Genomic DNA, 24,618 nt, shown 5'->3' on the forward strand with positions numbered 1-24,618 from the left:
AACTAGCCTCACACAACTGTATGCCTCTGCTGGTGGAGAAAAAAACTCCCCTTTCAAATCTCTTTTATATGATAGGATGAAGAGTGCCTTAGCTAGTGCGACGCCGACTCTGACCAGGACGACAGGTTTTGGAGATGCTTTAGTCTCCTGTCTCCCTTAAACTGTCCTTCAGCATAGAGCTAACTGCAGTTTAACCTGCAGCTAATTTCACACTGCCTTTTTAGAGATCTGGGGTAGCATTTATCAACATTTCAATCACAGTTTAACTGCACATATGCCAGATCAGTGACCTTTGGCTTGTGCTGTGTAGCAGATGTGATGCACTCTTGGACCTACAAAATACTTGATTAATATAGCGAAAAAAAAAGATGACTCTTTTTGTAATGTTTTCTTAATCCACCCTTTATTAAAAAACATAAGCATTTGTAAATATATAAAATTATAAAGTACCAAGTGCTTTTTGCTTCCCAGTACAGTAGGACTCAGGAGAGATGGGTAAATCTGGTGTTAATCTGTTCAGTGTATTAGGTCCAGTGCTACAGAAATGGTTAATTTCATTCCTCTGACAGGTCCAAAGTTACCTTGTTTTACCTCAGTTTAAGACTTCCTTCCTGCTCCTCTTCATGATAAGACATCAGTGCTTATCAGGGACAGCAAGGCTGTACCTGTAGGAACTAGGAGACTCCATGGAAGGATGCAGGAAGTTGTTTTATAAATGGAAAGATAATCAGTTGCTAATGGGAAGGAGAATTCAGGCATTGAGAGAGCTATTCTTTAGTGTTTATCAGGTAAAGTGCATTCTTTGCTATGTGATTATCCCCTAACTGGACTGGAGAAAAAGAGCCACTGTATTTTCAGAGGTCCAATTTGCATCAAGTTCCCTTAATCAACAAATACTGAGATCCCCTCTGCAAGCTGCATGATATGAAGCATCGCCAAGTCCCACCCATCTTATTTTTTAGCACCAAAATGTCATAGGGTTAAAAGTCCTCAGGCTGTAGGTTTAGACCTCAACACCAGAGCAGGACATTGGGCTCCTGTGCAAGCATTGTTGTAGAATGAAAACCAATTGTACCCACAGAATCACAGAATCACAGAATTTCTAGGTTGGAAGAGACCTCAAGATCATCGAGTCCAACCTCTACCCGTTGCAATTCGTAGTGGAACTGAACTCCAAACAGGATCTTTTGTGCTACCAACCATCTCTTCAAACACCGAGCAGCTGTTGCTTGTAGAGAGAACTCCAAGGTTCTTGTTGATGTTGTTTCTTACTTGGTCTTCTACCAGAATCCCCTATTAGCTGCAGAAACTCGTGAAGGTGCCCTGCATTCTGTGTGGTCACCTTTGCCAGGTCTTTTTCCAGCTGCTGCCACACCATTCCCCCCAAAGTGAGCTGCTTTCTCAATGTTTTTCTGTAAGAGAGCATGTCTTCGCTTGGTGCAGTGCACAACTCTAACCATAAGGTTCATCTTCTTGTGAAAAGCTTGAGCCATTGGAATTGCTGGGCAGATGGGGAAACACCCAGAGCCCAAAACAAACTTTTCCTGAATGTCTTGGCATATGGCAGGGGACAAGAAAGGGCAAGGAAGGCTGTTATGCTTAACTTCTGCTGCTCACTGATTTTTTTCTTTTACAGTCAGCATGGCAGGCAGCACTTTCTTTTTCCTGTTTCTGTGAGAGGACAAAGTGGATATTGCAACAGATTTGTGTTACAGACCATATACCTACACCTCCCTGCTGCAACAGAAAAATGCTCTAGCTCCTACCGAATAATTATTTCCACACTTAGAGTGGAAAAGTTGCTATACAATATGGGAACCGTAGTCCTGAAAGGCAAGTTCTCTGGCAGGTTTGTGATAGCAACCTTCACCTGTCCAAAAGCTTCACTCCTGATCCATGTATGTGAAAATGAAAAAAAAAGGCTGAAATATGATGCTTCACTCTTCTGCAACATTTCTTCAGCTTGAATCATGTCAGCTAAAAAACCCTGTGTAGTTATCCAGTTCCCCTTTGACCTCTGGCAGCACAGCCTGTGTTACAGCCCAGACACACAAATAAATACAAGATAGGGAGAAGATCAGCGAAGGTGCCCCAGTGACTGCTGCAGCCATTCTCCTCTGAAATCCAGGGTGCTTCTTGTGCAGCAGGACCCACGCACCCCAGTCTGACAGCAGAGCACTTGCAGTCTTGGTCCCTGCCCATAGGCCTGAGTCCTTCCCTAACTAACTGGGCCCTTGGCATGCCCCTTTCAGCCTTGTTAGGCTTCAGGGACATCTGCTGATTCTGTATCTTCTGTCCTGACCAAATCGCTGTTTGTCTCCGCATTGAGCCGCTTGTAGTCTGTGTGGAAGAAGATGACGTAGAAACAAGCCATGGCACTGCAGAGGCCAGCCAGCACCAGCACTGGAGCTGCAAATAAGATGATAGACTTTTAGCAGGTCAATCCACACATCCCAAATGGTGCAGAAGGCTAGAGGTCAGCTCCCTTACAACTGCACAGCCTGGGTGATCCCCTCCCAGAGGCTACCCTGAGGACAGCGTGCAGCTCCCAGTGAGGCCAAACCTCACGTCCCACAACAAGGGCTTTGGAAGAGGATTTGAGTGAAAAGTGGAAGGCTTACAGGACTCGTGTCCTGCATGGCTCACAGGCTGGAGGTCTTACACCAGTGCACACAGTGTGTTTGTGGGAGTGCATTTGCATGTACCTGTGTGCATATGTGTGTGGACATTTGTGTGGTGGGGGCAGGTGAAGGATGTTACAAGAAAGACTTAAAACACCTGGGCTTCATAAGACCTCACAGGTAGCTTTGTTTTGTTATCTAAAAGCAAGGTGTATCAAAGGATCACTAAGGATAAACTTTAACTGAGTAAAAAACTTGTGTCTTAAAACTTGTGTCTTGCAGCTTTTCTGATGAAAAAAAAAAATTTATACAATGCCTGGAAGTAGTTATGTTCTTAGTTAAACAGTATCTCAAATAAACACCTCCACACGTTTCTCCACATATATGTCCCTGCGTGTATCAAACCACAAAATGAGTAGGCTGGGTAGTAGGGATGGGCATCTAATCATAAGCTCTGATCTGATGAAGAGGAATGTTGCAGACTTTCAGACATGAAGCAGCCAAATTGCTTTTTGGGAGCAGTTACTGTGATGACTTGTTCCCTACCTGCAAGCGGACTGGCTTCTGGGGATTTCTGCTCAGCTGAGGATTTTATACAAAGGTGTTTGGCAGCCGCTGTTATGGCATGTCCCTAGGACTTGCTGTCATGTAAATATGAACCAGCTGAGAGATCAAGACCAGAGTTTAGCTTACAATGCAAAAAAAAAAATTTGTTGTGTTCCAGTTTCTATCAATTGCTGCCTCTCCTCCTGACCAGCTTGGAAAGGAAGGTGAATATGGAGTACATGTAAGTCAGAACAGAGCTGTACAGGCATGTTACTGACCCGGGCAGCCGCGTGTGCAGATGCAAGGGAATTGACTTTCAGTCAGTGTCTGTGGTCTTGACCTGCCACACTGCCCAGCAGCACGGGCTGTGCTGCACAGACAGGGTTGTGTATCCCGTGACCCCAAGCTGTTCCTCCCCCAGGAGCAGCTGCTTGCGAGCTTGGTGAAGCTCAGGTCTCTGCACAGCAGCTGTAGGGGAAGGAACTGTAACTCACAGCCATCAGCAGCTTTTTTGGCATCTTAGAAGTCTTCCCCATGTCAGCCGTTCAGGACTGTTTTAGCAGGAGCAGCAAGGGTGCAGAGGCAGGTTGGAAAAGGTGGCCAAAAGGTAGGCTGCAGCAGGAATAAGTCTTGCAGGCTCCCTCACAGTGAGATATGGGCAGGAGCAGGGGACAGGTACGGTGCAAGCAATTGCCCAGCATTGTTTCCCAGGGATGTGCTTACTTGTCCAGTCCAGGGCTCCATCCTGGTCAAGGGCGCAGGTGGAGGATGGGTCCTCAGAAACACGCACGGTGAGGGCTTGTAGCAGAATCATTAAAATCACACCTTCAATCTGGCTGTGGGGAGAAGCCAGCATGCAGTGACTGCCCCTGACCCACACACAGGTGGAACTGGGCCACCTCTATCATTGCTTAGGGCCTAAGCTCAACGGCTGGCTGGGTTAAACTTGTGTGCTTACCTTGCAACGAAAATCAGTCCTGTCGAGGTGCCTTCTCCCACAGGGTAGGAGCACTCCACAGCCAGCTCCATGGCAATGGGGTACATGGCAAAACCAAAGAAACCAAAGACTGAGCTGGCGATGGCCAAAGCGATGGCCTGACCTCTGAACCGGGATGCCTGCAGGCAGAATAACAGCACCAAAGTCTCAGTCTCAGGCACTGCTGCACAGAGTGCCTCTGAACCCATCACCTGCAGGAAGTCCCAAGTGCTCACTGTCCACTAGTAACACATCTCTTCTTCCTCCAACGCCCTAGTCAACAAATAGCTACACAGTGGAGATTTGGCTGTCAAACTTAACCACGGAGAGAGACAGGATCAGCACAATTATCTGAAAAATGTGCATGTAATTATAATACTGCGACTTGATTTCCTGGACAGTAACTCTCCAGGAGTGCACTCAATTACCAAGAGTGTATCTCCAGAAATACATGAAACAGACACTTCTGTCCTGACAAAAGCTAACATTTCAGAAGTGGCATTTGGAGTGGGTTACATAAGAATTCACTGGGTTACTACAGCTCAGTACACACTGAAAACTACTCCTTACCATGTGAGACTCATGTTTGCAATATTGGAGTACTTCCAACAAAAACCCCAAACCAACATACAAAACCACCTGAAACATCTACAAAACCTGGTGATCCGTTTAGTGCCCAAAACAGTCTCATTTCTAGCTCCTGTGGAAAAAGCATGGCCTTGTCCCAGTGCTAGTGAAGTGAAGGGTGTAACCCCTGAAGCCCCTGTGCGGGTACCTCCTTCTGTAACTATGTTTTGAATTACCACAGAGGAACACCAGGTGTCTCTCCTGGCACAGCTCCAGAGGCCTGGATGGAGCTGGTAAAGTCAAGGGAAACTGTGTGTCTGGAATCCAAGTTCACAGCATCATGGCATCAAGCAGATTTGGATGGGTGGTTTTCATTTTACTAGGCAGGGAAGTGGAGGAGAAGTAAGGAAGAGGGGATCCAATGTAAAGGAGTAAACGGCACCAATTTATTTATATCCTGCAGCAGTCTGATTGAGGCTCCACTGTTCCTCTGTGAAACCCACAGGAAATGTTTTCTCTGTGATTTCTTCTAGGATTTATCTAAAAAATCCTAGCCCTTGTAGATAATCCCAAAGTAGAACATGTAATTTAGTAAATGCTATGGAGTCAAATAACCCTGTTCTGAGTTGATGGTTTATTAGATGGCAACAAAAGTAAGCCCACACGTATGGTGCAATGCAAGTGCAAACTCACCACTGCAAACACGATGCTGGCAAGTGCGCTCAGACAGAAACAGATCTTGGTGGACTCTATAAAATTCCTTGTCCGGTCGACATACAGTCCTAGCAGGAAGGCTCCCAGCAAACCAAAGACTGTGAACAGTGCACCATTCAGGCCGGCAAACACCTGGAGGGCAGAAAAACAAGTGGCCAAGAAAACAGAGTGGTTAGGAAGAGGTTTTAATGTCACTGACCCATCCGCCTGCTGCCAGTGGATCATTTCCTGAGGTAGAGCAGGTTTCCCCCAAAGGACTGTGAGTAGCAAATAACTGGGCCCAGAATCACATGCTTGTGGGCAGGTGGGTCACAGCACCACGGTCTCAATGGACAACAAATCTTGGTGAGCCTGAGAAGGAAGGCTGGGTGCAGGGCAGGCATATAGACGTGCAGACCTATCAGCTGGAAAGTTACGAGGACCTCCAGAGGGGTACAAGCAGCAGGACTGAAGGGGAAATGCAGGAACTGGAACAGCCCCTTGCTACTGCACGGAGACAACAGGAAGAATCTCACCTGTGCACGCCCTGTGCTCAGCTGTAAAAGCTGCACCTGGCCAGAGTCCAGGAAGGGATGGGGAAACAGAGCTGTTGCAGTACCTGTGACTTCCTACTGCCTTGGCTTCGTGCAAGACTGTCCAAAGAAAAAAGGAAATTGCACCAGCCTGCCTTCCATGTCCTGCTCATTCCAGGGCCCATCGGAGCCTCCATCCCCCTTTGGGAAAGATGTCAGAAGGCTGCTTAAACACCAGTGCTCTGGAGTGCTTAAGTAAAAATGGAACACTTTTTTTCCTAAATAGTGTTTAGGGAGAAAAAGCTTTTCATTTGCAAATGGGAGCCTGGCCAGAGGCAGTAACAAAAACACAAATCATCCATTACACTGAAAGATTGCCTGTGCATTAATGTACTGCTTAACCTACGTTAAATAATACAAGCAAACAAGATGTGAGACACTGCATCATATTCATTTGAACCTATCATAGATGCTGTGGATAGTGGGGATGAAAGGAGGAAGACTCACATTTGAATAACCCTTTTCACAAAGGATTTGTTCTAGTAGAGCTGAAAAGCAGGTAAACATCCCAATTCCTCCTCCAAAGCACACCGCCAGGATGATGTAGGGCTTGTTCCTCAGGAGCTAGACAAAAAAGTTAACATATTTAAACAAGCAAAGGGGGAAGAAAGGCCAGGCTGTGACTAATAGATTTGAGGATCTGAGGCTTTGACTCTTCAAAAACATTAAGGGCAACCCTGTGAGCACTAAGGGAGTTTGCCTCTCTCCCATCAGTTCAGTCAGCAGACAAGTAAAAGCTGAGACCATATAGGAAGTAGGGATCTCTTCAGTGCCCCAAATTCTTTCTTTGCTTTGTCACATGCTGTCCTACCCATTACCACATCTGTTACCACCTCAGAAGGCTCAGATTGTGTGGTCCTCTTGGATGAGTTCAGATGTGCCTGTTAGCCAGCTGAACAGCAGCCAGCCAGAGGCTGAACAGTCAGGTAATGTCTCTCACGGCTTTGCTGTGAGCAGCTTCTGCTCCCTGAGGAAGGAAGAGAACCTGGTCTCCTTCAGGAGGCTGTCTGTGCCAGGTTTGGTGGAAAGCAATTCAGAGTCTGCTTTTTCAGCAGATACCACAGCGCATCCCTGTCTGGCAGGGCTGCATCCCTCACCTCAGCACTGTTTTCTCTCCGTGCTGCAGCACTTACCATTTTGAGCCCTGTGAGGAATGGCTGAGAGGTGGAGTTGGTGGCACTGGCTGAAGGAGGTGTTGGAGGAACTTTCTCGTGAATCCCCACAGCTGCTAGAGCACAGGCTGTTACCGCTGGGATGGCATAAACACCCAGCTACACAACACAAAGCAAAGACACGTTACCAGTCTTTCCAGCCCCACTACTTCCAAATATATAAAGAAGCTGGACCCCAATCAGCCCAGCTGGCTGATTAAGCCAGTTTTCATTTACCATCAGTGGGATGTGCTTTCCTTCAGGAACTAGTATAGGTGACAGCACGTTTGCTATGAGAATTCCCAAGGGATTGGCTGAAAGAAAATCAGAGAAAAATACGTTATTCATGCAAGCAGTCATAATCACCTGTCAATCCCCACTACCAAGTCAGCATCAGAGTTGCAGTATGTAACAGAGCAACAAGCATGGACAGACCAAAGCATATATATGGAGAAACCAGGAGGAGAACACCTGTGAGAAGTTAACAGTGTGGTGTCACTGTTGCCACATCTTAGATTCCTACCTGAATCTGGAGCTAGAAGAGTATGCATGCTAGCCCTAGCTGGGAAATTTCTGAAAGCAGTGTGATGCCCTCACGTGTCACCTCCTCAGCCTTCCTCCAAGTTTAATGTCTCCTGCCTACTCCACTGCCACCATGATTTCCTCACTCTCCTCACACATTGCTGCAATATGATTAGCCATTGTCACTGCTATCCAGCCTTAAAACAGAAAGATTAATCTTTCACAGTAAGCAGAAAAACAGCATCCTATAAGCACTTGCAGTTCAGGAGAAGGAGCCAAGTCACAGTTGGTCCATCTCAACTTTCCCCCACAAGCAGACTGAGTACACCAATAAGGTGGTAGGCAGCAAGGAGAATTGCCTGGCCACCCTTCTGTGCTTGATATGTTTGTCCATTTCATTCTCAAAAGTAACAAACATGCCATGATCTGGTAGCTCTGAGAACATATGGACATTTAGTCCAGAAAAAAAAAAAAAATCAGCAAAACAACCCTTTCAAAACATGAGAACCTTTGCTACTGCTGGGTTGTGCATTGCGTTTTGAGAAGACTGTCCATCCAGGGCACAGCGTGTGTCCTGCGTACACCTCCTCCAGTCCTCAGCAGGAGGCTATTGATGATGTGCAGGACAGCCCAGAGCTCAACCACTGTAAATGAAGGACTCTGCTGAATTACAGCAATGTTTTATGTGGAACTAAAGTAGTTCTTCCAAAGGCAAAAGTGCACACAGAATCAGCATAACAATCAGTGAGGTTGGCAGGTGCCTCTTGAGATCTTCTTGTCCAAGCCCTCCTGCTCATACCAGGGTCAGCTGCAGCCAGTTGTCCTGGACCATACCCAGATAGCTTCTGAATATCCACAAGAGAGAGACTCTGCAACCTCTCTGGGCAACCTGTGCCTGTGCAGAGTATCCCAAGACGTGCCTTAGAGCCTTCTCTGTTCTGTGGTTCTGCTGAGGCATCAGTAACACTGCCATAGCACACAACAGTCACAGAACTTCTACTCTGTGTTTGGGAAAGTCCTAGTTCATGTAACGTGACCTGGGTGAAATGTTATCTGCTCCAAACTAACATTAAGTGGACACGGTTAAACTACAGTTTCCAAGGAGAGGGATTTAAACTTCTGCATTTGGGCACTGTAGGAGACAGGCTAAAAAAAAAGTATATTCATGTTTATGACCATGAGCTATCTGCACAGTGAAGCAGCAGATATGAAGGGGGAGGAGCGGAGATGGAAATGTGAGCATTGAGCTCAATTTGACAAAACTAAGAGAGCCTACCCAAGTCATTACAGGGTTTCAGCCTTCTCCTCCTGGGAAGGGAAACGATACAGGCCTAGACTGAGAAAGAATGGAAAGGAGATTGCTGGAGCTAATCAGCAGGAGTTTTGCCTGGATTAGTACGCGCTACCCCACTGCGGGACTGTGTGTTTTGTGGGCTGTGATGCTGGTGCAATAAAACTGCACAAGGGGCAGAAAATGAGATGCTGACAGACCACAGGAAGCGAAGAATCCAGCGGATGAAGCAGAGAGCACTTCAGTGGACTCTAACTCTTTCTTCTGGCATGGGAGAATTTCCCACCATCTTCACAGGGATCCATGCTTGGCCCAGTTCTGCTTCTGCGTGAGTAACTCTACAAGTGATAGGAGGACTGACTGTGGTAAAAACTAAAGAGCACCGATGAGTCACAGTGATCTCAGCTGCTCAGCTGGATCCTGTCTGCAGGGTCTGTTTTCATCTGCATGCAAACACAGCGAATCCTACTCGGAGGTACTAACAGAAGCTGTGGGGATACCAGCAGGGCCAGTTTCTGTGTGCGACGCTGAGTGCTGCTTTGGCATTAACACAGGAAACAGAGGGTGATAAACTGGAGAGAGCCGAGAGAAAAAGCTGATGTGAGCAACAGGCAGATACGTGGGAAGAGGAAGAGGGAAACGTGCCTGTGAAGTGATTGCACTGGAGCAGTTCAGACTTCCTAGACAAAGGAGAGATGAGGCGACTGTCCATAACTACCTGCCAAACAGGTGCAACGAGACTCAGTGGCTGGGGGATAAGGAGCATCAAGATGAGAAGTAGCATGTAGGCATTTGCCAGTGAGGTAATTAACCACTGAAGCAAACGACTGGGCTGTGGCTGGTGCTCCTTCTAGGCAATATTCAAACTTTTTTAAAATGAAATCCTGATTTTGTACAGTAATGGGTGTAACCAGAAACCATTAATGGACGTTTGCTAAACAATAATATGCAAGCATTGCAGCAGATAATAATAACAGCCCTTTCAGTCCTCACGCTGATATCTCAACATGCCACAGACTGAACACCTTCAGAGCTTGGGTATCTGCTGTTCCTTGCTCTTCAGTTGTATTTGTTCTCATAGTTAAATCCATTTATTCTTGTAGGGGTTGAGGTCACTGTGTCAGTGAAATACTATTTGGCTGCTCTGGCTGTTCTCTCACTTACTAAAAAAAAAAGAAAAAGAAAGAAAAGAAAGAAAAAAAAAAGAAAAAAAGCAAGTTTTCTGGAGGCTGATACTTCACACTGAGGAGAAGGATAGCAGTACCCAGTGGTCCCCAGCAGCGACTTCTGTACTCCTGTACTTCTGTAGTACCTGTATCACACCCCACTGACAACAGAGATCCTTCTCCAGCAGGGAAGGTGAAGATCTAATTCAGCCCTAGGAAAGCAGGTGAGCAATCAGGTGCACCCAGCTCTAGGGAAGGCAGTGCAAAAAGAATTGCTTTGTCCTGACATCACAAATCCATTCTTGCTAAATAACAGCACCCATGCTCTGGGTTTGCACCAGCACACCAACATTGGAAAGCCGTGTAGGTGTCCTCCTACACTAGCCTTTTCCTCTGACTTATCCCTTCCCACACAACTCCAAGGCAGTGTGGAGGCAAGAGCAGGTGGAGCTCTCCCGTACGTGCAGGTAATGCAAGATTTGCCATCTGGAGTCAGCGGGCCAGCCTAGTTTCTGATGCTCTTCTCAAGTCCTTAGAGGGAGAAGCTGGGGACAATGTCATGCATAGGTGGGAAAGAGGTCTATCAAATGCAGTAGTTTCTATCTAGCAGGAAACAAAGGAACCAAGAGAGGGCTGAGATCAGAGCAAGCATACCTGGTGCCTCTCCTCCAGTTTCCCAGCTTCCAGGCACTCTACCTCAGGGACTTCACAAGCAAGAATTGGTTTCTGTGTGAGTAGTCCTCCTGCACTTAGAACGCTCAATGTGCTTGCATTGCCTGCTGAGTATGTTTTATGCAGGTATGCATGTATACCAATTTGGAATACAAGCTCAGCCTCGCTACTGGAAGAACTGGTGGGTAAAGTGGATGCTGCAGCCTCACCTCTGCCTGGTTACAGAATTTGGGAACTGTGATCACAAGCACCATTTGCAAATTGGAGACTTGCTCAGCAAGTTGCAGAGATGAGACCACTACAAAGACATTATATTTAATAACACTGAGGGCTGTCCTCAACCACCATGATATATGAACAGAAGGCAGTGTTTCCTCTGCCTCCTGTTTCTGAAAGGCATACAAATGCTATCAAGTTCTGCAAGGCAGCAATATTACTCTGCAGCTGTCACTTACACATTGATGAGATCATGTTTGCTGTTGCTCTCTGGTGGTCCGGGAACCACAGCGCTGCCAGCTTGGTCGGTGAAAAGATGACAAGGGGCTGAGCCAGCGCGCAGAGGCACTGACCAGCAAACAGGTACCAGTAATTCTGGGAGCCCAAGCTCATGAACTTCATGACGCTGAACGTCCGGATGATGCTACCCGTCATGTTCAGCCCCGCACTCAGGATCACCTGCAGCAAGCAAGACACGGGGTTGTTAATAGCTGCTGCACAGAAAGTTGCCTGCAGACTGTCCCCGTCCCTCTGGCCGCTGCAGGATGCTCCTGATCCAACAGTAAGCTCTTTACCAGTGCCCTTAAAGAGCAAGAAGGCTCTCCTGCTCTACACCATCATGTAGCATATGCAAGACAGCAGGTACCATCGTGGAATTGAGGAAAAATCCAAAGTTCACTACTTTCACTCCATTTTCAAGTTTGCACCATCACCCATATAACTTGTGACAACTCAAAGACCGTGGAAATAAGTCAGGCAGTTTACAGGTCCTGCTAGAGGGCTAGTGTCTCAGTGCCACCACCTCAGCACTTCTGCTTTTTGGGAAGTCTCTGCTGAGATCCCAGGTTGGCTTTGCACTGAGCAAGCTGTAAGATGACAAGGGTCTCTCTCTTGCTTGCACCCTGCCCTGCTACTCTTTACACTGGCCTCCCAAGCAAAATAGTTGTGTTAAGAGTCTTCACTAGCAAATCTTGCCTGACTCCAACAAGCTCCTCACAGTCAGCTCACGCCGTCTGTCCCTGTCAGTTGGCCAAGACAACAAAAAAAAAACAAAGCAGAAAAAGGCACGTAGGGACGCAACATTATTCTGACTTTCCCTGCAGCTCCCCCCTTCAGAGGTGGTGACAGCTACTACTGAAATAGAACCGAGCTTTCAACACACCCATCCTCTGCTGCACTTGGCAAGATTCCCATGCGCAGTACACATGCTAGGGCTTTGTGCAACTAAGCCCACGGAGATGTCACCTCTGCTGTCTCCGGGTGAAAAGCCCGCAGGGTGACAGAACAGTTCAACTCACGGCGCATCGGAGCCCCACGCTGTCGAGAACCCAAGTTGCCACCAAACCAAACGGGATCGAGATGAGCAGGTACACTATTGAGAGCCAGTTGACCATCTCCAGGGAAATGTGGAAGTAGGCAGCTATCTTGTCAGCCACAGGAGCGAAGGTCAGCCACAGCTGCAGAGGAGAGAACAAAGGTAGGTGCACATGAACACCTTTACCAGAACAGATTTTCAGCATCCCCTCAAAATAATCACATCATGAAGAGGCTGGCTGCCTTAGTCTCTCCTTGAAATTCGGGTGTTAAGGCTTGTAGTTAAAACTCAGACCTTCAGTGTTTGCATGCTGGTAGTATTTTGGCACTGACACCATCATTATCTTGACCCTGAGCTCCTCATCCATTTCCCTTTCTCATCCCCAGTCTTCCTGCCTTGCTGCTGGAAGCTGGCTGAAGTGGAGGTCAGTGAGGAGGTTTTCTGTCCTCAGGCTGAACACATTGGCCCCCAACACACATACTTACCTGATTCAAACCACAACACATCCTCCTGCATTAGCATAAACCAAACAGAGGCTACCTTCTCCTCCCTGCAACTAGCAGCCTCTTCAACTCAGCCTGGCATTACCAGCCCTGGATGTGTCCTTGTAAGAACATCTTTGCAATTTGTCAGCCAAGAGGCTCACACTTGCCCCACGGAATATTTATTTCATGCTGTCCTGCACACACTCAGGGGCTGGGAGGGGACCTAGAAATTTGCATCCATATCAGAACGTGTGAGAGGGAAGCACAAGAGGTGTGTTAATAACGATGCGACTGATCCTTCCAGTGCCTTATCTGAAAATATCCCCCTACACCCCGTTTTAGTTGCACTGGTTTCACAACATCACTGTCTGCTCCTGGTTTCTTCTGGGAGTGATGAGGCCTGCTTTGATCCTGAAATCAGCCCTGAGGCCATGCCCACAACAAAGAAACAAGAGTGCCATCCCAGATGTAAAGACACTTCTGCGCATCCTTTGCTAAGGATGCATCCGTGTGCTTCCAACACAAGGTGTTCACTCACCTTCCACAACTAGGTAGATGAAGATCACGGGTGAGGAAAGAAACTGTACCCAATGCTTTCAGCACGCAGCCGGGTATATCTATGCCCCATCAGAAGAAGAAAAGGACGGAAATATTGTCCGCCCATGGTATATTTGTACTCACTATTACAGGAGAGCCCCCTTCACACCTCCTCTGGCAATGTGGGATCACCGCGGAAAGCAAGTGCACCGAAACTCAAACCATCTGACCGATACTGAAGTTGGAGGGGCATGGCTCCACTTTCAGCTCTCCCTCCCTTTGTTTTGACTTTCTTTTAGCCGGCATTTTGGTTTTTCTTCTCCCGCCTCTCCTGCTGCAGGACTGCCTGCTCATTTCCCCATTAACTGCAGGTCTGCTTGGGCCCTCCTGTGCTTTTAGTTTACAGCTGCTCTCATTCTATCTAAGCTTCTTTGCTGCTCTCTCTTCCTTGTAAACTCTCAACTGATGCTAAAAAATGGATCCAGCCCTCTTCCTCACCCAAACCCTCTAAGTTTTCTCCTGGTATCATGTCCTTTCCACCTCCATCTTCCCCAGGGTCTCTCCCTCTGTCCCACTGCCTTTACTTTCTCACTCCCACACAAACTCCCCAGGGTCCATTTCACGTGCAGGACACAGCTTCCCTCCACCCTGATGAAACGGGACCTTCTGCTTTATGACAGGCACAGCTCAGCAGCCCTCAGCCTGGCGCTATCCCAGCCTCGGCGTGCTCTCCCCCACACACCGGCTCACAGCTCCATGGCTGCTCTGAAGCTGATGCTGCATGTCCCTCTGAGGCACGCAGGGCTCCTCCTCTCCTGAGACCAAGCCACGAAGCTCCTCCACCAGATTCCTCACCTTCAAGCTCATTGATCACCAAAATGGACACAAAGACTGGGAGCAAAGAGCCCCCAGCCTCACCAAAGGCAGACACCCATGCTGACACAGCAGCCTAGGAAGGACGGATGGAGGTGAGACCTCCAGCTGGGTCAGCTCGCTGCGTGGATCTCCGTTTTAGCCTCTTGCAGCTCTTGGGAAGGCTGGCAGGACACAAGGGCCAGGCGGTGGCAGCTGCGTGTGCATGCGTATCTACAAGGGCACTGCAGGACCGGACAGGTGCGGGTGAGGAGAGTGCACACCCTGCCCTGGAGCACGCCGTCCCCACTCGTGGGGCTCTCCTTTCTCTCCTGAGTACTTCAAGTGCTGGTGTAAGTCCTCCAGGACGGTGAGTCAGGAACTGTCCAGCCACGTGTGAGCCAGCTCCAGCCCCTGGCCCCGCTCCTCCTCTCCCGCCTGCTCATGCTGACAGGCAGAGAACAAGGCAGGAAACAGTCTCGCTTGCATTTCTCCGTGCTTTTCTCTGTCCCCAGCATTAAGGCAAGAAGCAGTTCCCCCTGCGAAGCGCAGAGTTTCCACCCTTTGAGCTCAGCAGCAAGGAGGCAAAGAGGAAGGAGGTGTTGCCAAAGCATGCCACTGCTAGAGCAGCTGTCAGCACTCCCTGACTACTATGACACGTTAAGGCTTAAAGTTAAAAAAAAACACACACACACTCAAAACCACAGCATCAGCTTCACAAATCTGGAGAGCAACCACAGGCACAGTAAGGTCACCCCCCACCTGAAATGGTGGCAAAAAATAATCTGGGGATCAATCATCTAAGTTTGGCTTAGTGGTGGTCAGAAGAGCCTCCTGGCCCAGGACTTCAGGCAGGTAGTGAACCTGGTAGACGGTGCCTACTTATGGAGTTTTTAAGATATTTTCAGCTAGCAATTTCCAGAATAGCAGTATTTGGGAAATGAGAACCAAACCTCAGCAAGATAGTACCCGCTTTGTAAAAATCAGAGACAGAGGCTTTGAAAACCAGGTCAGTAACAGAGATTGAAGAAAGAGACCATTTACCTTTGGTGTAAAAGCCCTCCTTATGCCTTATCTACCCTGCTATGCTCCCTGCTTAAAGACAGGACTTCACGTGATGATGCAGAGCAGGAGGAAGCAGTTCCTCTCTCAGCACCACATGATCTGGCCTGGCTTTGCCCAGCCACGATCCTAGCACAGAAGGAACAAAGAATCACTTCTTTCTCATCCTGCCCTTGCTGTGTGACTGAGCGTGCTTTCCTGCTGACAAGTTTGCTCCTACATTGCGTTCACGGCACTGATGACAGCCTCCCTCTCTCAGGATTGTCTGCTGTCACTTTCAGTGAGACACCCCATGAGGTGACCTGTTCTCTCCAAGTCAGACAGCTCCTAAGCCATGCATCCTCACCAGAGGCATTTTGCAGACAGACCGACACAGGTACACACAGGACAAAGTACTGCATGCAACATCTGGAGAGGAATTAAGGACTCATCTGAACTTCCATGGCAATTTTCACCCCGCAGAACTGGTAAATTAATCTTTCCATCTGGAACTCTTAAACAGAAACCAACCACGTTGATCTCATGTTCTTTCAACCACTCCCTCCATTTTCACGTGATTTTCGTCTGGAATGTGTAGGAGAAACATCAGCATCAGGAAATGTTCGGTCACAGCTTGTGTGTGTGTCAGCATACTTGCAATTCCAGACATCTGCAGCAGCTTAGAAACAGTATTGCTACCCTAGGGTATTTACTGAGCACAGGCTTTCGAAGTCCTCAAGTTCTGGATCGAGTTGCTACAGTGGCAAAGCAATGTTGTGGAGAGCTGGGAAGTTGGCAGGAGACCAAGCAGGCAGACAAGTGCTCTGATCATCCAGGGCTGGGAGGTTTTCAGCGGCGTGACCCGTGTCAGGGCTGCAGACAGCAGAAGGGCCACTTCAGGGACCTCTCCAACTTCACCCCGAGTGTTTAGCAAAGCGTACGTGTGCCAAGGCGGCCTGGAAAGCTGTGTGCAGCCACTATCCACACGGACAGGGACGGACACCTCACCTAACAGCGGTGCCTTCCTATTATTTCGTGTTCTCGTGCTGTGCCGACGGAGCTGCAAGCAGCAGCGCTTCTCACTTCTTCCCTGCAGGACACCTTCACGCACTCCCAAAGGACATGGATACTTCCCTATGAGAGGGCACCTCAGCTTTTCGGTGATTCAGTATATTCCCTGATCCTCAGCGTATTACCTGATAACCACCCACAGCATGCCAAGCAGCGATTTGGGCTTCCAGTTTGTTAAAGGCTGTGCTCCCTGCCCTCACCCCGTGCCCACCCGGGGGCCACAACCACAGCAGCCCCCCTGTCCTCCCGCTGATCTCCGTCCTCCCAGCCCCACTACGGCCCCAAACCTCGGGCAGGGCCACACAAACCCTGCCCGAGCCCCTCAGCCTGCTCCTTTTCCCCCCTTTTTCCCCCCGGCAGCAGCCGCGGGGCTCACCATGGCGTTGGAGCAGTTGAGCAGGCACACCACCCCCAGCAGGAACCACCGCCGCCTGTACGCCTTGAAGCGGGGCAGCCGCGACAGGCCGCGCTCGGGCAGCAGGACGGACGCCTCGTCCTGCTCCATCGCGGCTGGGATCGGATCGGATCGGATCGGATTGGGGCCCAGGGGATCGGGACCGATCGGGTGGGATCGCCTCAGCACGGCCCGGCACGGCCCGGTACGGCGCCGCCTCGCTGTGAGCCCGCCCCGGGGCGGGCATGGGGCGGGAAGCCGCCCTCGGTCCTGTGTGAGGCGCTCCTCCTCTGCTCGTGGGGGATAAATAAAGAGACATGTTCGTCCCTTTTCTGCCTTAGGGTTATCCTCTCCTCACACATAACCAGTGATAGGACCAGAGGGAATGGCCCCAAGTTGTGCCAGGGGAGGTTCAGGTTGGCAGTGAGGATACATTTCTGCTGAGAAAGAGCAGTCAGGCGCTGGGATGGGTTGCCCAGGGAAGTGGTGGAGTCACCGTCCCTGGGGGTGTGCAAGGAGAGGTTGGACGTGGTGCTTGGGGACAGGGTTCAGTGGGTGACATTGGTGGTAGGGGGATGGTTGTGCCAGGTGATCTTGGAGGGCTCTTCTGGTTCAGCCACCAGAAAGTATGCGTCAAACAAGGCCACAAAAAGGGAAAATACAACTGCAGCAGGAGAGCTGCTTTGCTGTTTGGGCCAGAATAATCAGATGGATCTGTGTAAATATCTTACTAAATATCACTTATATCTGGGGCAAAACTCAGTATTTTTTCCCCTCACCATCTCCTAGATGTATCACACCTGTTCTTTCTTCTAAGCTCAATGTGAGAAGCTGGTAGGCAACTTGCTTTCTATCTTTCTGTCTTTCTGTCTTTCTTCCTTCCTTTCTTCCTTCTTTTTTTTCTGTCTTTCTGTCTTTCTTTCTTTCTTTCTTGGTGCTCTGCTTCTGCCTGCCCATCTCCATCAGTGTGCCCAGTGCCACCCTCTCCTCCCCACACCCCCGTGCACCCTACAGGTACCCCCTCACCATCCTGGCTTTTGTTTTCAGGAACAGGCAGCTTGACCATATGTCTCAGGTCCTTCCTAGTTTGGTGGTTTTTGGTTTTGTAGGTACTTGAGGCACCTTTGATCTCTGATCTGTAAGCACATCTGACACCTGCTGAACAGACCCAGCTACATAATTTGTGCACAGAACAGCCTGTGATAGAAAAAAAAAAAAACTCTCGTTTTCTGTCAGGGGAGAGACACTGAGGCAGTTGGTATGTGAAAGAAGGTTTTCAACAACGGGGTAGTTAAAGTCTCTGAACCTTGGTTGTGAAATGGGCGTGGAAAGATCTGGGAGAGGACTGGGAGAGGTTTGTGCATCCAAAGCAGTTTTCCAGTACTGATCACTCAGGATGGGAATTACAGGGTAATTCAGCTTTGAAGAGAGCTCAGGAGGACTCTAGTCTGACCTGCTGTTCAAAGCGGAGACAGCAATGAGGTCAGAACAGGTTGCTCAGGGCTCAGTCTGGTCCTGGAAGCCCCCAAGGACAGGCACTACACAACCTCTCTGGGCAACCCCATTCTACTGCTGGACTGTCCTCATGAGGAAGAAGTTTCTCTTCATATGCAGCCTGAACCACTCTTGTTTCAACTTGTTTGCCTTGTCTCCTACCACGTAACACTGCAGGGAGCCCAACCCCATCATGATGATCCTCCCTGTAGGTTTGGGAAGGCTGATTATATCCTCTAAATCCTTTTATCCCAGGTTGAATAAACCACATTCCTTCAGCCCCTCCTCTTCAGGCAACTGCACCAGTCTCTTGCCATCCTCATGGCCCTCTGTGGGACTCACTTCAGTTTATCAATGTCTTTTTTCTGTTGGGGGATCCAGAACTGAGCACAGTACACAACCTAGTAAGTACCGACTAGAAGAAAATAATCCCTTCCCTCAACCTACCAGCTGTGATACTCTTCACACAGCCCAGGTTGCTGTCATCCTTCTCTGATGCCAGGGCACCCTGCAGCCTCCTGTCTACTGGGCATGTCCTGGGGGCTCTTACCAAGGCCCTTCGGTACATTTACAGCAGAAGTGCTCCTCAGCCAACCAGTCTAAAGCCTGTAAAACTGCAACAGGTTCTTCCTGCCCTGGTGTGGGGCTTTGCATTTGTCCTTGTGAAATTTCATTGGCTACCTTCTTTGGCTGGTTGAGGTCCCTCTGAGTAGTAGTCCTGTCCTCATGTGTGTTGAATGTTCTCCCTACTTTGGTGTCACCAGCCAGCTTGACAAGCAGTACTCCCTCACATCCTTCAGGTCAGTTATAAATGAGCTAAACAGGATGGGTCCTGGAACAGATACCATGGTACAGCCTTCAGATACAGGACTACCCACTAAGCATGACCCTCTAACCCAATCCATCCAGTATTTAACCCATCAATTTTTTGACTCATTCAGAACATACTGTCCTAACCCAGATACACGAATACTGTGGGAGACAGTGTTGGAAGTGTTGCTAAACTCGTGGTAAATGACATCCACTCCTCTCCCCTGTCCAAAAATCCAATTCCTTTTTTCAAAAAAAAAAAAAAAAAAAAAGACAATCAGGCAGGTCTGCAAAGTATTATTTATCTGTGGTGAATTCATGCTGATATTCCCAATTGTCTTCCTCTTTATGTATCCGGAAACATGAACCAAGAGTTCGTGTTTTTTTCTAAGGAACGAAGCAAGACTGAACAACCTTCAGTTATCTGGCCTGTCCTTTTGGTGCTTTTTGGACATAGGCACAACATTTGCACCTTACCAATTGTCAGGAATATTCATGGCCTCTCAAAGATGACCTAAAGCAGCCCTGCTATGGCATCAGCCAGATCTCTCAGCATCCTTGAACGTTGTCCTTTTGGTCCCATGGGCTTGTATGAGTCAAGTTTTCTCTAGCAAACCCCAGTTTACCCACTAATGCTCATCCTTCACTTCCTTGAATCCCAGTTCTTGAGGCATGGAGAGCTTGCTCGTGAATATTAAGATAAAGAAGGCACTGAGTTTCTCAGGTTTGCCAGTGCCAACTTTCACTAAACAACCCAGCCTGTTCAGTAACAGTCCATCATTTTCCTTGATCAGCCCTTTACCACTAGCTTAGCAATAGAAGCTCTTCTCATTACCCTTGACATGCAAGTTTATACTCCAGCTAAGCTTTGGTTTTCCTGACACCATCCCTACATGCCCGGGCAATGTTCCTAAATTCCTTCTTTGTAGCCCATCCCTGCTTCCACCTCCTGTATTTTATTTTATTTTATTTTTTTTTTTGCACTGGAGTTCTGCCATGATTCCCTTCTTAGCCAAGCTGGTCTTCTTTTTTCCTGAGTACTGAAATGACCTGTTCTTTCCACTTGGTTGAGGCTTCCGAGACCTCTTCACTGCTGGGGACAGTCACAGAGTGAAAGGCTGCTTCTTCCCATGCTGTGCACTGGAAGAGGCAGGGAACAAGATGTCCTGAGCTGTAGGATGAAGCAGCCAGATATCTTACGGGTGCACCTTTGGGTTGACTAGCATTGAGTAAGTTGTAACCTTTCATCACGGTTGGGGTATTTGCAATATCCCCCTGTTGCTTGGATCACCTCTTTCCTGCTGACTCTAGTTTTTCCGTGCTGGAGTGCTAACAGGTTCTCTCTCTTCAACCATGGGTTTTCAAGAAAACTATGGGAATTGTGCTGGTTTTGAGAAGGCTGTCCCTCTGCTGAGTTTCATTAAAACTCACTAACAGATAAAAAAGGGGTGAGGGTTGAGGAAACAGACAGATTTACTGGCTTTGTTCATTACTTACTCTCTGAGGAGTTGAAAATGGTACTTGAAGGTATAATTAAAGACAATACAGACTCATTAAGAGCGGGGGAGTGGGATTAGGATTGCTCAAACAGTTTTTATTCTGGCATTTCCTAATGGTTAGTGTTTAAAGTAGCAATATTTTTCTTTTCTTTTCTTTTCTTTTCTTTTCTTTTCTTTTCTTTTCTTTTCTTTTCTTTTCTTTTCTTTTCTTTTCTTTTCTTTTCTTTTCTTTTCTTTTCTTTTCTTTTCTTTTCTTTTCTTTCCTTTCCTTTCCTTTCCTTTCCTTTCCTTTCCTTTCCTTTCCTTTCCTTTCCTTTCCTTTCCTTTCCTTTCCTTTCCTTCTTTTTTTTTTTTTTTTTTTTTTTTTTTTTTTTTTTTTAATTCCACAAACAACATAGTGACTAATGCTTTTGTAACATAAATGGATCCTACATCTGCTCCTGTTCTTTCCCTTGGCCTGATATTAGCAGCATGAGGAGAATTCCCCAAGGAACCTTGGATTTTGGCTAATCTAGACTTTTTAACGTTAATCCTCCTGTCCTCGGTCCATGTACAGCTTGTGACAGAGAGGGCACCAAAGACTCATTCTGCATGTGTGGAAGCCAGCATCCTGCTTGTTTCCACAGTGCACACTGGAAGGTGCATAGGAAGAAAACAGTAAAATCTCCGTCTTTGAGACCATCACAGTGCAAGTCTAAGTCCCTTTATGGGAACAGGTCCCTTTATGGGAACAGGTCATATATGTAAATATATCTCAAAAAAAAAAAAAAAAAAGGGAAAAAAAAAGAAAAAAAAGAAAGAAAAAAAGAAAAGAAAGAAAAAAAAAGAGGTCATTTGTTAAGCATGTATAGCAAAACAGAGAAGAGGATTTCCCAGATTGCAAGAGACTGTTGCATATGCAAGTTCCATGTTACTGACAGGTATGGAGAGGAAGCTGGAATGCAGGAGTCACCACACTGGTATGTTTGCAAACTGCTGAACCAGACGCTTTCTTCCAGACGCAGAACATAGTTGCTCACAAGGGCCAAACAGAGCAAAACATGCCAGTCAAATCAGAAAAACACCTTAGGAAACAGCAAAATGCAAATCCAGCCCATTGGGTAGAGAGCCCGTTGACCTGGGGCTGAATCTCTTTACAGTTAAGCCAGTCCTGGAAAGGGCTCCTCCTATTCCCCTTTGCACCAGATATGAGCCTGTGAACCCAAATTCCCACAGAATTCCAGACCAACAAAAGGGCTTTTCTGGCCAAAACAAATGGTGCTTGCCTTAGACACTTCTGCTTGTGGGCTCTGAGAATGGGAAGAAAAATATGCTCCTGCTTGCTGTGTCTGTGCTGACAATCCTTTCTGAAGCCCAGGGTAGCTCCATGAAAGACTTGAAACACTACTTGACATTTTCAACTGTTTTCTTATTTTGGTATTTAATCATCCAGGTTTTCTCCATCTACATCTGTACCAAACTCAGACAAGACAAGTTACTGAAATTATTGTTATGGCCACATAAATGTTGGCTGTGCACTGTCAGCTCCATCGGTGCTTTGTAAGATGAATCCTTCAAGGAGAAAGATTTTATTTATTTTATTTTATTTTATTTTATTTTATTTTATTTTATTTTATTTTATTTTATTTTATTTTATTTTATTTTATTTTATTTTATTTTATTTTATTTTTATTTTTCCTGTGGAAAACACAATTTCATGGCTCTGCAAACACCAGTAGCTGAACCTATTTTAGAATCATTAGATCTAATGATATTTCATGTTCCATTTAAAATAAATCAGTGCAAAATCCAACAAAGTAGGTGTTAAATTTACATTTTGAAGCAAAAGACAATTTTAGCAATTAGCCTTAGAGGCACAGCCTTGTCTTTGTTCTTATTTCTTTAAGTGTTTCACTTATTACCTTTCCGAGTAATGAGTTTGCAGATGGAATTTAGTGCTGCCTACCAAGGCCATTCAAAGTCTTTCTCGGCTTCCCCAGGAGCCCCCCCAGCTCTGCCCAGCCCTGCATCCTTCCCTGAGCCTGCCACCAGTACAGCCAGTGGTGGTGTCCCATTCCAAGGCTGCTAGATGTCCTCGCCACACAAGCAGCTGCTGCTGCTGCACAGGCACAGTGAGAATGAGACGAGAAAAGACAGCCTTTTCTATATGCATTCCCAGATTTGTCCCTTGTCCTCTGCACAAAGGAATGAGAGCTAAAGGATGGAGTAAGGAGGCACATATCTTATGCAAGATGGGATGCCTGAAGGTCCCAGAAGTCAACTGCTTTAAGTCCAGGTACAGTACACCTAAGATGAAGCTGCAAAGAGACGCTCAACGCTGGAAGCGAGCCGTCCAGGTAGAACACAGAAAGGATGTTGTTAAATCCACTTTTCAGGGATGCTGTGCAAAGGAGATATGGTTATAAATCAGCACTTATCACAGCATTCAGTTGTTCACAGTCTCAGACCGCCGTGTTTTCTGTGGACAGCTGCTCATAGTTCTGCCGTTATTTCTCCCTCCCCACTTCCTCTTCCCATCCCCTTGTTTCCACAAGAGAAAACCAAGAGTGGTTAGATGATTTATTTGCGCCTCTCTTGCACGTGTTCAGTTGTTTTAGTGAAGTTTCCTGTGTTTGGAAGGTTTGTTTTATGTTAATTACGATTTCTCTTTTGTGCACTTTGCTATACAACTGGACGCATACTCCCTTTCAGCTGCATGTTTTCCCTGATGATTGGAATTCCCTACCCAAACATTACCTAAAACACCAAAAAATGATGTAATCATGTGTGATTGTTAATGTCTGCAGATGAGTTCTCAAAACCCTTTTCTTGCCTTTCTATACTCCGTTTCGCAGATGCATCCTCTCTGCTTTATACCACTTTAGAGATGTAGAGAGCAGCTACTGTATACAGGTCAGCTGAGGCTGCTGATAGAGGATCCTGGAGCAGTTACTGCAAAGGACATCTCCCTCTCCTCTGGTTTGCCTCTACCTCTGCACACCTGACATCTCCAGCATGGCACTTGATCCCTGCGCAGGAGGACAGGACACACCGCACCTTCACATGCAACACCCAGCAGGGCACGCAGGCAGGCACAGTTATGTTACTGCGGGCTTGTTCTGTTACTTTGTGTAATTAGAGACTTTTAGTATTTTCTGCCTGCAGGAAGCGGCATCTGAAAACTTCAGAGAAGTCCAGAAAAATCGTCCTGTTTAAGAGCAGTTTCAATTCTTCTGTTTCTGAAATAGCTGTTGACAAGAAATTATGGTTAAACAGAAGAGGAACCAACCAGGCTTCCTAGTGAGGAGGTTTGTGCCCCATACCTGCTGGTGTTCAAGAGGAATTTGGGTAATGCCCTTAATGATAAGCGCTAACTTTTGTTTAGCCTTGAAGTGGTCAGGCTGCTGGTCTCGATGATCGCTGTTGTTCCCTTCCAACACCCCTCTCTCTTTTCCAAGCTCACCACAGATCACACTGCCTTGTGACCCCCATCCACCCAACAAAAAGAGGTGGGGTCACGGGAGGCCCTCTGGTTGCTGGCATGAGACCAAGAGGGGAAAATAATGTGGCAGACTGGATATTGGATAGAAACCCATGGAGAATACAGCTTCTGTAGAAAGAACAGGAGCTGGATTTGATGATCCTTATGGGACCCTTCGAACTCGGGATATTCTATGATTCTATGAACTATTCTCAGGACTCTTATGACATCAGACCAGAATGTAAAATCCAGCTACTTAATGCCTATTTTCAGCGTGCTTTTCTCAATTTTAATATTTCCTGGCTCCAGTCGTCTATCACAAAGTTGCTGAAGATGTACAGGGTATAGTCTAGGTCTTACTTTAAATCTGTTAATGAGTATTGTATTTTACAAAGTACCTTTTTTTTATTCTCATGCTGAACTTTACATTTGCTTCTCACCCTGGGCAAATACCTAATCCTCAGTTTAATGCATAATTAACAGATCTGGAGGCAGAATTCTTGTACAGATATACTCAATTGTTATCATTTGAAATTCCTTTTACTGCCCTGCCGAGTCACAGGTTTCTCTTGATCCTGTAGAGCTAAACTCACATCAGAAATTAACCACGCAGAGGTTGATTTGTTTTCTCTTCTGTGCTGTCACA

The 24,618-nt window shown here is 47.2% G+C and overlaps 1 protein-coding gene across 3 annotated transcripts; it reads right to left on the reverse strand.

Moving 5' to 3' along the window:
- Positions 1-395: 395 nt before the first annotated feature.
- On the reverse strand, positions 396-16,857 carry SLC49A3 (solute carrier family 49 member 3). 3 transcript variants are annotated; one of them, XM_032206450.1, is made up of 10 exons: positions 16,692-16,857; positions 12,313-12,471; positions 11,254-11,473; positions 7,385-7,461; positions 7,130-7,267; positions 6,444-6,560; positions 5,404-5,556; positions 4,126-4,283; positions 3,891-4,003; positions 396-2,409 (listed from the first exon to the last, which is right to left on the reverse strand). In XM_032206450.1, the coding sequence occupies exons 1-10, from the start codon at positions 16,818-16,820 to the stop codon at positions 2,258-2,260; spliced, it is 1,416 nt and encodes a 471-aa protein (XP_032062341.1). In that variant the 5' UTR covers positions 16,821-16,857; the 3' UTR covers positions 396-2,257. The 3 variants fall into 3 exon arrangements, with proteins under 3 accessions (XP_032062341.1, XP_032062342.1, XP_032062343.1); XM_032206451.1 differs by lacking the exon at positions 3,891-4,003; XM_032206452.1 differs by lacking the exon at positions 396-2,409 and having other exon boundaries at positions 3,897-3,965.
- Between the last annotated feature and the right edge of the window lie 7,761 nt (positions 16,858-24,618).

The sequence above is a fragment of the Aythya fuligula genome, chromosome Z (assembly GCF_009819795.1).
Source record: "Aythya fuligula isolate bAytFul2 chromosome Z, bAytFul2.pri, whole genome shotgun sequence".
NCBI classification, from domain to species: Eukaryota; Metazoa; Chordata; class Aves; order Anseriformes; family Anatidae; genus Aythya; species Aythya fuligula.

Bases quoted from the DNA above. Each gene is read 5' to 3' on its own strand.
- SLC49A3 (XM_032206450.1), bottom strand. From the start codon at position 16,820: ATGGAGCAGGACGAGGCGTCCGTCCTGCTGCCCGAGCGCGGCCTGTCG. The intron at 7,268-7,384 runs GTAAATGAAAAC...TGTGTTGTGTAG, and splicing joins GAAAGCACATCCCACTGATG to CTGGGTGTTTATGCCATCCC. The intron at 2,410-3,890 runs GTAAGCACATCC...TCTTATTTGCAG, and splicing joins TGGAGCCCTGGACTGGACAA to CTCCAGTGCTGGTGCTGGCT.